General features: G+C 45.1%; 1 protein-coding gene across 1 annotated transcript in view; it reads right to left on the bottom strand.

Moving 5' to 3' along the window:
- Positions 1-683: 683 nt before the first annotated feature.
- gpr157 (G protein-coupled receptor 157) overlaps positions 684-11,353 on the bottom strand; it is a 30,398-nt gene continuing 19,728 nt past the window's right edge. Inside the window, exons 3-4 of the mRNA XM_033047939.1 lie at positions 2,845-3,039; positions 684-905 (exon numbers count right to left, since the gene is read on the bottom strand). Of these exons, the coding sequence (XP_032903830.1) occupies positions 738-905; positions 2,845-3,039 (363 nt within the window). The 3' untranslated portion in view covers positions 684-737. The remainder of the gene's footprint in view (positions 906-2,844; positions 3,040-11,353) is intronic.

Raw genomic sequence — 11,353 nt, 5'->3', positions numbered from 1 at the left:
TAAACCAGTTAAGATGAACTGGGAATCACAGCCAGCTGCATAACCCCAGTAACCAGCATTTACCAGAATAACTAGTAGTAGATGCTGACAGGAATCACAGCGCCCACACCAGTGTGATATGGGATTGATTTGGGATGGGGTGGGGAGGAAGAGAGGGGTGGGGAGAGAGGAGAAAATGGGGAGAGCAAGAGAGAGAGAGAGATCGAGAGGGAGAGAAAGAATAGGAGTGCGAGAGAGGAGAGGGGGAGGGAGTCAGAGGGGAGAAGGAGAGCAAGAGAGAAAGGGAGACAAAAGGGGAGAGGAGGACCAGAAGGATAAAGGTGGAGGGGAAGCACGAATAGAAGGGAGAGTGAGAGAGAAAAGAAAGAGTGAGAGGGAGAGGGAAAGGAAGGAGGAAGCATAAATGGTGCATTGAAAGTTTCTTTACAGAAAGCAATACTTCAATTTTATGACAGCAGAGCTGATTTTGAATGGAGTAGCAGGCACTGTGGTTCTGGAAACTCCTTGTTGTCCAATTGTCTGCACGGCTGGTGAACTGAGCATTGCCAGGGCATTCCATTGTAAGCACCATCAAAACATCCATCCTGCATCAGCAGAGCCAGGCAAACTAGACAACGCCCTCCTCACCACGAAAGTGCAGCATATGTTGTGCCCCAGTCTTCGTTGAAGCCGTTGAAAGTCGGACTGCTCCAGCGCCCTTGGAGAGTGTTATTGTGCGGGGGTTTGCGAGCAGGCAATCACGGCTGCACCTCCTCGCATTGGTTCAGCATGGCCTTGCGGGGCACAGGATCGGGGTCACCCTTGCAGCAGCCGCAGAGACCAGACACTAGCCGCGACCGAAAGGCTTCGGTGCAGAGGACGAAGATAATGCAATTGGCAGCACCCTGGAAGGTGTTTCCTATCCCCTGGTGGGTGGAAAACAGAGAGAGATAAACAAAATGGTCAGGATGCTGTGCAGAAATATACAGCCGCAATCATTACATTACGGGTTCTGTACACTGCAGTTTCCCAGCCACTGCCAGCAGCCTCACGCCTTGCATCCAACAATGGCTGCTGTTTGAAAATCATTTGTTGCATTGTGCATTGCAATACCCCATAGATGCTGCATAAATGGAAGTCTAACTGACAAGCAATAGTTCAGCTTGACCCACTGCCCACGCTCTGCCCCTTCACCCAGCCCAGTGTTTAGTTTAAGGATGCAGTATGGAAACAGGCCCTTTGGTCACCGAGCCCACGCCGATCATCGATCACGAGTTCTATGTTATTCCACTTTCCCGTCCACTCCCTATACACACAGGAAGAAAATAAACACTCTCTGGCGAACATCACATGAATTTATACCAAATTTTTTTTTTTTTTGTCCATCTTTGTTGACAGAGCACTCGTGGGAAGTGCATGTGACTCACAACGCTACCTCAGGCAACTAATGGCAGGACAAGCCCAGAATGACTGCTCTGTAATCCACGCTACCACAACAGAAGCTCCAGCCTTCACTGTTCACTTACTGATAAACAGCCGATGCTCAGTCTAACCGATCCAGGGACACAACTCTCACCGGGAAAACATAACAACCCAGCACAGGAACAGGCCCTTCGGCCCACAATATCCGTGCCAAACATGATGCCATTAAACTAATCTCTGCCTGGGCCTGATCCATACCCTTCATTACCCGATAGACACAAAACGCTGGAGTTACTCAGCGGGACAGGCAGCATCTCTGGAGAGAAGGACTGGGTGACGTTTCAGGTCGAGACCCTTCTTCAGATCCATGTGCCTATCTAACAGTCTATTCACCGCCACTATTGTATCTGTCTCCGCCCCCCGACAGCGCATTCTAGGCACACAATCTCTCCGTTAAAAAGTTGCCCCAAACTTGTCTTTTCTTTTTAAATGAGGTATTTACCTGTTCACCTACAAATAGAACATGTTCATGGTCAAGAGTTGTGCTGTTACATGCACAAGTGCGGTGAGGTACAGTTACAATGACAATCTTGCTTGCAGCAGCAACACAGGCACATAGACACATATAACACAACTGAAAGTAACCATGCAGGTACAGCAGGCAATGAAGAAAACAAATGGCATGTTGGCTTTCATAACAAAAGGATTTGAGTACAAGAGCAAGGATGTCCTACTGCAGTTGTACAGGGCCCTGGTGAGACCGCACCTGGAGTATTGCGTGCAGTTTTGGTCTCCTAATTTGGGGAAGGACATTCTTGCTATTGAGGGAGTGCAGTGTAAGTTCACAAGGTTAATTCCCGGGATTGCGGGACTGTCATATGATGAAAGAATGGGTCGACTGGGCTTATATTCACTGGAATTTAGAAGGATGAGAGGGCATCATAGAAACATATACAATTCTTAAGGGATTGGACAGGCTAGGCGCAGGGAAAATGTTCCTGATGTTTGGGGAGTCCAGAACCAGGGGTCACAGTTTAAGAATAAGGGGTAGACCATATAGGACTGAGATGAGGAAAAATGTTTTCACCCAGAGAGTTGTGAATCTGTGGAATTCTCTGTCACAGAAGGCAGTGGAGGCCAATTCACTATGTGTATTCAAAAGAGAGTTCGATATAGCTCTTAGGGATAACAGAATCGAGGGATATGGGGAGAAAGCAGGAACAGGGTACTGATTTTGGATGATCAGTCATGATCATATTGAATGGCTTGAAGGGCCGAATGGCCTACTCCTGCATCGACTTTCTCCGTTTCTAACACGCAAAAGCAGAAATTATGCATAAATGACGTACAAAATTTCCAAGATGGTGGAAAGAAAATGACTGCAAAAGATAATATTGCATATCATACAAGAAGCACGGTGCTGGTGGGGACCAACATACTTACATGTAGCATCACCAGGATTCGATTCTGCACAGCATCGGAGTTGCAGAGCGTCAGTATAAACCTCACCGTGCTCCACATTCTCAGGAAGATGAATATGATGGGTATCAGGGTCAGCTTGCGATCGGCAATGGAAGACCTGGCGTGGTGACTGGAACTGCTGGTGAGGATCGGGCGATACTCTGACAAGGCTTCATGCTGAGAAACAGAAAGATAAACGACACATCATTTCCACTGAAGGGAGGTTTCGGTGCGCAGTGAAGAACATATGTCTGCAGACAGATCAAGAACTTTGGAGAAACAAGGAACTGCTGGTTTACCGAGGAAAGACACCAAGTGCTGGAGTAACTCAACGGGTCAGGCAGCATCCCAGGAGAACATGGATAGATGACATTTCGGGTTGGGAATCATCTTCATACTCTTTACGCTCATCAGAGTGGAGATGCTGGGATGTCAGCCTGATGCAGGGTCCCAACCCAATACATTACTTATCCTCCAGGGATGCTGCCTAACCGGCTAAGTTACTCCAACATTTTTAGCCAACTTTCACTTCTACAGCTCCTAATGAAACATCATCTCTGGAGAACATGGATAGGTGACGTTTTGTGTCTGGATCCTTCTTTAGACTCATCACATATGGACCAGGGCGTCCAGAGTGCGGGTGAGCAACCAGATGCCTTTCCACAAGAACCTTGGAGACACTAACTCCTTTCCAAGTCAAACAATCTTCCATTAAATGCACAGAAAAGCAAAGTGCTGGAGGAACTCAGCGGGTCAGGCAGCATCTGTGGAAGGGATGAATGGGGAGAGGTTTTGGGTTGGAACCCATTGAGTTCCTCCAGCACTTGGTGCTTTGTTCCAGATTCCAGCATTTGGAGTGTATCCTTGTATTGTATTTCCATTACATAGTGTATCAGAGGCCCAAGTAACATGCTTGCCATTCAAGAGAGCCATCCATCCATCATACGGATTTATTCATACGGATCTTACTAAACGGATTAGTTTTTGACTAGAGCAAATTAAAATTAATTCAAAACACGTGGGTTAGCCAAGTTGTATCATCACACCTCGTTTTCATGAGCACTGATCATTCTTGAACAGGATGAAGTAATTTGCTTGGCGTGGGAAGAGATGAATGGGATGAGTTCAGTAAAACTGACAGTCGGTATGGGTAATGACTGCATCCTGATATGCTGCAGTTAATGAGGCAGTAGGAGAGAGGGTTAAAGAAAAATAACAGGGAGGCAGAGTGGCGCAGCTGGTAGCCAGAGACCTGGGTTCGATCCTGACCTCGGGTGCTATCTGTGTGGAGTTTGCACGTTTTCCCGGTGACCGTGTGGGTTTCCTCATGGTACTCCGGTTTCCTCCCACATGCCAAAGACGGGCGGGTTTGTAGGTTAACCGACCTCTGTAAATTGCTTCTAGTGTGTAGAGAGTGCGTGAGAACGTGGGATAAGACAGAACTGGTGTGAAAGGGTGATCGGTGTTCAGTGTGGACTCGGGGGGGCTGAAGAGCTCGTTTCCAAACTTCATCTTTACATATACTCAAACACAACAGGCTAGGGTGGACCAAACCAAACCCAGCCATAAATACTCATGGTCACAGAGAGAAAGAGTCAGTCCCACTGAGTGACAGGAAAGGGGGGTAATCGAGAAATCCAACAATCATTTTTTTTAAAATACTATAGATGCTGGTAAATTGAGATAAAAGCAGGAAATGCAAGAAAAACTCAGCAGGTCAATTGGCTTCTGAAGAAATACAATTAGCTTTTATGTTTCCAATAGCAAGGTCAAAGGAAACCTCTTCACCCAATAAGTGGTGGGGAATCTGGCTGATCGTCCAAAATCAGTACCCGCTTCTGGCTTTTTCCCCCCATAATCCCTTGATTCCTTTAGCCCCAAGAGCTAAATCTAACTCTCTTGAAAACATCCAGTGAATTGGCCTCCACTGCCTTCTGTGGCAAAGAATTTCACAGGTTTACAACTCTCTGGGTAAAAAAAAAATTTCCTCACCTTCTTAAACCGTGACCGCTGGTTCTGGACTTCCCCCAACATGGGGAACATTTTTCCTGCATCTAGTTCTTGGCCTTTCCAGAAGGTGGTCCTGAATGTCTACTCTATCTATACCTCATGTAATTTTATATACTACTACTGCTACCAGGTCAGGACCTCTGTCCAGTCCAAAAAGTCATCTATCTATTTCCCTCCACAAATGCTGCCTGATCTGCTGGGTTCCTCCAGAAGTGTGTTTGTGTGGATGGATTAAATGGTTTGTTTCTCTGCCGTACATCACCCTGTGCAGTCCTGTGTGCTGGGAACATAACAGCAGGTGGCGAGGACAAACATGCTCTTGCACAGAAGGGGAGAACTACCTCTGGGAGGCTTCACCTCCCGGTGCTGTGACCCAGGGAATAATCACTCTGGCTCTCCACGGTGTTTATTTCAATCCATGGAAAATAGGTTTCAGCCAAGAACTACTTTCAACAGGTTGATCAACAATAACAACTACTACCTCCAAAATTGACATGCCTTCATCTCCAAAGGAAAAGCTAGGCTTGGATAGAGTGGATGTGGAGAGGATGTTTCCACTAGTGGGAGAGTCCAGGACCAGAGGTCATAGCCTCAGAATTAAAGGACGTTCTTTTAGGAAGGAGATGAGGAGGAATTTCTTTAGTCCGAGGGTGGAATTCTTTGCTGTGGAGGCAAAGTCAGTGGCAGAGATAGATTGATTCTTGATTAGTACGGGTGTCGGAGGTTATGGGAGAAGGCAGGAGAATGGGGTTAGGAGGGAGAGATAAATCAGCCATGATTGAATGGCGGAGTAGACTTGATGGGCTGAATGGCCCATATCCATGACTATCACTTATGATTTTATGATTGGGAGTCAATAACAGGGAGTCAAAGTTCCTTCCTAACAATTCCATCCTGCAGGGTACTGATTGTGGATGATCAGCCATGATCACATTGAATGGCGGTGCTGGCTCGAAGGGCCGAATGGCCTCCTCCTGCACCTATTGTCTATTGCCTAGAACACCAACAATGCCTTTCAACGATTGAATCAAACCAAATCATTCTTGCTTGCCATTGATTGATTCAGGAGCATTTACTGGTTCATCCTTTGACCCAAGGCCAGAGGTTGGAGGTCATCCATCCCACAGCTTTTCGGGGTTAACTGCGGGCTCTTAACCTTGTGTGGGAAGGCACTGCAGATGCTGGTTTACACTGAAGATAGACAAAAACTCAGCGGGACAGGCAGCATCTCAGGAGAGAAAGAATGGGTGACGTTTGTTCCTGGCTAGCAGATGCCACATGTCAACCCATAACAATGCCTCTGTATTACTTCTATTATTAGGTTGACTTGGATGTTAAAAATTTAACTGATTAAAAGATACAGCATGGAAACAGGCCCTTCGGCCCACTGACTCCACACAGACACATCGATCACCAGCTCATAGTAGTTCTATGTCGTCCTACTTTCTCATCCACTCCGTACACACTAAGAGCAATTTAGAAACTAAAAACCTACACGTCTCTGGGATGTAGGGGGGGGGGGGAAACAGGAGCACCTGGAGGAAACCCACACGATCCTGGAGCGAATATGCAAACTGCACACAGACAGCACCCGAGGTCAGGATCGAACCTGTGTCTCTGGCGCCATGAGTGAGCTGTTCTACCAGTTACGCCACTGTGCCGCCCAACATTGAAACCCACAACATTATCCCTAGTTCCATCTTCATCCCAGAGGATGGAAGCAGAGCGATGTTTCGCAGCTGCGTTTTATTGTGAAGGGGGTGAGCCAGCACAAGGCCACGGCACTCTCCAAGGGGACACAGCCAAGGGATAAAGGGTTTCCATGGCAACCACATGTGAAACCAGGGAAGTAACATCATCAACATGGTCATGAAAAGCTGGAGTCCTGGTGAGTTTCATTATCTGTAGAACTCATTTAACACCGAGCCCACAGCTAACAATCCATCATTTCATTTATCATCTTTACACTTTTTGCATATCTTTCATTCATTTGTTCTATATCCCTATACATTACTGTCCATATCTCTGGTCTTCCTTTCCCCTGACTCTCAATCTGAAGAGGGGGAGATGCACAGAGTCTCTTGCCCAGAATTGGTGAATCGAGGACCGGAGAATATAGGTTTAAGGTGATGGGGGAAAGATTTAATAGGAATCTGAGGGGTGACCTTTTCCACACATAGGGTGGTGGGTGCATGGAACAAGCTGCCAAAGGAGGTAGTTAAGGCTGGGACTATCCCAACGTTTAAGAAACAGTTAGACAGGTACATGGATAGGACTTGAAGGGATATGGACCAAACGCAGGCAGGTGGGACAGTGTAGCTGGGACATGTTGGCCAGTATGGACATGTTGGGCCGAAGGGCTCGTTTCCAAGCTGCATCACTCTGACACAAAGGGTCTCAACCCAAGACATCACTTATTCCATTTCTCCAGGGATACTGTCTGACCAACTGAGTTACTCCAGCGTTCCTTCCTATACATTTCATCGGCATGGTCAGTTGACATCCCTCCTTCCCCTTGCCCCCACGAATCGCCAATGAATATTGAGTAGCGTGGAGGACATTGTGCTGTAGGATACCTTGCTGAACTCAGTTGGGAGTGTGGCAGAACCAGTGGGGTCAAGGGCGGGCAGGCGGCCATTTTGACAACCTGGCCCAATGCCTCTCACAGTCTTGTGATATCCCAGGGCTACTCTCGACAGATAGTCACTGTTCTAATCTTGGAGAGACGGCATCCAATTCAGACAAGGCAGGCTCTTACAAGAGCAGTGTGATAATCATCGGGAATGTGTCAGCAATGACTAAGGGACAATGTTTGGACTGCGCCCACTGAACCACAGCCAACGTCTAAATAAAGGACCTTTTGTTCATAGTGGAAAAGATCAACATTGTGAAGTTGCAGCAGCCCGTTAAAATGAAGTGAACAGCTGATTCGAGTTTGCTATCTGCTTCACTTTAATCAGGTCAACCTTTCCTCCACAAACAAGTCTAAGCATTTGCCTAATTCCATCTGAAACCCAAGGATTAAGATTGTACATAATTGGGAATTTGAAAGAATGAAACAACTTGTTCCATTACATGTGACCACTCAATTAGTAGCTTTAACAGAAGATTATTTCTCTGAGATTATCCCTGCAGAAGGCCTGGTATTAGTTTAGGCAAAAGTAATTTGCCTATTTTTAAATAAATCTAGAATGAAAAGCTAGTAACTAATGAATTGCTGTGAGAATTCACAATGGTCTCCAAAGTCCACAACTAACAGCAAAGTGATTACCTCCTGAAATGGCCCAGCGAGTTACTCATCGAGTGATGGAGTGTGGAAACAGGCCCTTCGGCCCAACTTGCCCATACCGGCCAACAATGTCCCAGCTACACTAGTCCCACCTGGTCCATATCCCTCCAAACTTGTCCTATCCAAGTACCTGTCTAACTGTTTCTTAAATTTGGGATATTCTAGGCCTCAACTACCTCCTCTGGCAGCTTGTTCCATACACCCACCATCCCTGGAAAAAAGGAACAGGTAGCGTTTCGGGTTGGAACCCTTCTTCATGCATTACATGATGTACAAGATTGTGGGTAGATGCTGCAACAATGTTATCCTTGTGCTGGTATTTAAAAGGTGGAGCAGTTTCAGAATAATATGTATTTTATTTAACGTGGAGATAAAGAATGCCCTCTCCCTGGAATTCTTCCTCGGAACTGCATCAACTGAATTACTGGGATGGACACAGTGAATAGAAAGGGTGAATGTGCAGTCTTTCAGCCAGAGTAGGGGAATCAAGAATCAGAGGACATGGGTTTAAGGTGAGGGGAGGAGGGGTGGCAACCTTTTCCACACATATGTCATGGCTGATCATCCAAAATCAGTACCCCATTTCTGCTTTCTCCCCAAGTTCAGTTGCCTGATAATAGCTGGGAAGAAACTGTCCCTGATTTTGGAGGTGTGCGTTTTCACACTTCTGTACCTCTTGCCTGATGGGAGAGGGGAGAAGAGGGAGTGGCCAGGGTGCGACTCGTCCATGAATATCATAATGATAGGAGTAGAATTAGGCCTTTCAGCCCATCATGTCCGCTCTGCCATTCAATCACCTCCCCCTCCTAACACTATTTTCCTGCCTTTTCCCCATAACCTCTGACACCTGTACTAATCAAGAATCTATCCATATCTGTCTTAAATATATCCACTGACTGCCTCCATAGCCTTCTGTGGCAAAGAATTCCAGATTCACCACCCTCTGACTAAAGAAATTCCTCCTCATCTCCTTTCTAAAATAACGTCCTTTAATTATGCTACTGGTGAACTGATTATCTTCTGATCAATGGAAGACGGATGTAAGCTGACTGCATTTCAAAAATGTCTACTTAATTGTGGCTTAATAACGGCAAAAAAAACATACTTAAATTCTGGAAAAATGCACCCACACCAACGCTCAAAATGTGGATTTCACGTCGGAAATGTTACATCTTGAAGATATGAGATTCGTCGTATCAGGCAAATCAGACCAATTCTTAAAGTTTTGGTCTCCCTTTATCGACTTATTACAAGCATGTGGTGCAACACAACCTTAGAAATTAACTGTTTCAGAACCGGGTGAGGGGTGGGTAAGGATACCAAGTAGGTATATCCCTTTCAATTTCTCTTCTTTTCTTCTCTATTCTTTTTTTTTCTTATTTCACATCACCTTCTTGTTTTCTCTTTCGGGATATACGGCCTTATGGGCTCTTTTTTTCCTATTTTTTCACAAATTAACAATATTACTACTTTATATAATATTCTCTTTCTCTCTATTTCTTGCTTTTCTTACTCTTCTTTTTCACTATTAAATTTAAAATAAGAAGTTGTACATGAAATGTAATATGTTATTCATGTTTTATATTATTGTACACTACTTCTAATAAAAATATTTAAAAAAATAAAAAATTATGCTACTGGTCTTGCCGAGGCAGTGCGAGGTATAAATGGAGTCAATGGAAGGGAGGTTGGTTTGTGTGATGGTCTGGGCTGCGTGCACATTTCGCTGCAATTTCTTGCAGTCTTGGATGGAGCTGTTCCCAAACTAACCTGTGAAGGTTATGAACCTACACATTGTACTTGTGTACAGCTTGAATGCACTCATGTCTGGTATGATTTATGTAGGAAGGAACTGCAGATGCTGGTTTAAACCGAAGATAAACACAAAAAGCTGGAGTAACTCAGCAGGACAGGCAGAATCTCTGGAGAGAAGAAATGGGTGACATTTCGGGTGGAGACCCTTCTCGACCTGAAACGCCACCCATTCCTTCTCTTGAGATGTTGCCTGACCTGTTGAATTACTCCAGCTTTTTATGGTATGATTTAACTGGATAAGATGCAAACAAAGAATTTTCACTGTATCTTGATACACATGACAATACTGAAGCAATACCAAAATAGTCAGTGTACTCATTTTATTTTTATAAAGCAATGCATTCTTCATTCAGTTGGTCATGTGTTTGTATATTGACATCCCCACTTCTCTACATAATCAACTACAACATTATTACAAATTGAATCCTGCCGATCTCTTTACACTTTCTAAACTTGGGTCTATACTAGGCTTTAATTAATCAAAAGAGAATTAAAATATTGAGTCCCAAGTGGATCCTACAACACTCAAGACAATCAATAAAGTCATCCTGGATATCCTAGTTAGTGTTTATGCTTTGGTCAACATCACTAAAATAGATTATCTGCTCATTATCACCTTTCTGTTTGCTGAGAACAAATGGACTGCCACTTCTCACAATGCACAAGTGGCCACTTTTTGGAAGTATTTCTGGCTATAAACCTCTTTGGAAGATCCTTAAAGACAATGTTTAATCATATGAACACGTGTCATTTCGCACTACATCCTGCACTGCCAGATAAGGCTGCAATTAGCAGCAGTAAGCTAGGCTGCCTTCTGACAGTCAAATGTCACCATGCTTCATGTTGAATTGAATCCTTTATTTGTCATTCAGACCTTTCGGTCTGAACGAAATGCTGTTGCCTGCAGCCATACATGTAATAATAACAAAACACAATAAACACAAATTAACATCCACCACAGTGAGTTCACCAAACACCTCCTCACTGTGATGGAGGCAAAAGTCTTAGCCTCATCGCAGTCTCAGTACCCAACCGTTGCATCACGGCCTTGTTTGGCATTGAAGCGAAGAAGAAAGTGATGAACACTGCCCAGTCCATCACGGGTACTCACCTTCCCACCATCAAAGGGATTTACCAGAGTCGCTGTCTCAACAAGGCAGCCGGCATCATCAGAGACCCACACCACCCTAGCCACACACATATCATCGGGAAGATGATATACAAGCCTGAAAACTAACGTCCAGGTTCAGAAACAGGTTCCCCCCAACAGTCATTAGGCTACAACTAAACACTACAACCTCCAAGGTAGACAAAACTGTTGAAGAAACTCAGCGGGTGAGGTAGCATCTATGGAGCAAAGGAAATAGGCAACGTTTC

The sequence above is a fragment of the Amblyraja radiata genome, chromosome 31 (assembly GCF_010909765.2).
Source record: "Amblyraja radiata isolate CabotCenter1 chromosome 31, sAmbRad1.1.pri, whole genome shotgun sequence".
NCBI lineage: Eukaryota > Metazoa > Chordata > Chondrichthyes > Rajiformes > Rajidae > Amblyraja > Amblyraja radiata.
This window is presented reverse-complemented; position numbering and strand designations above follow the sequence as displayed.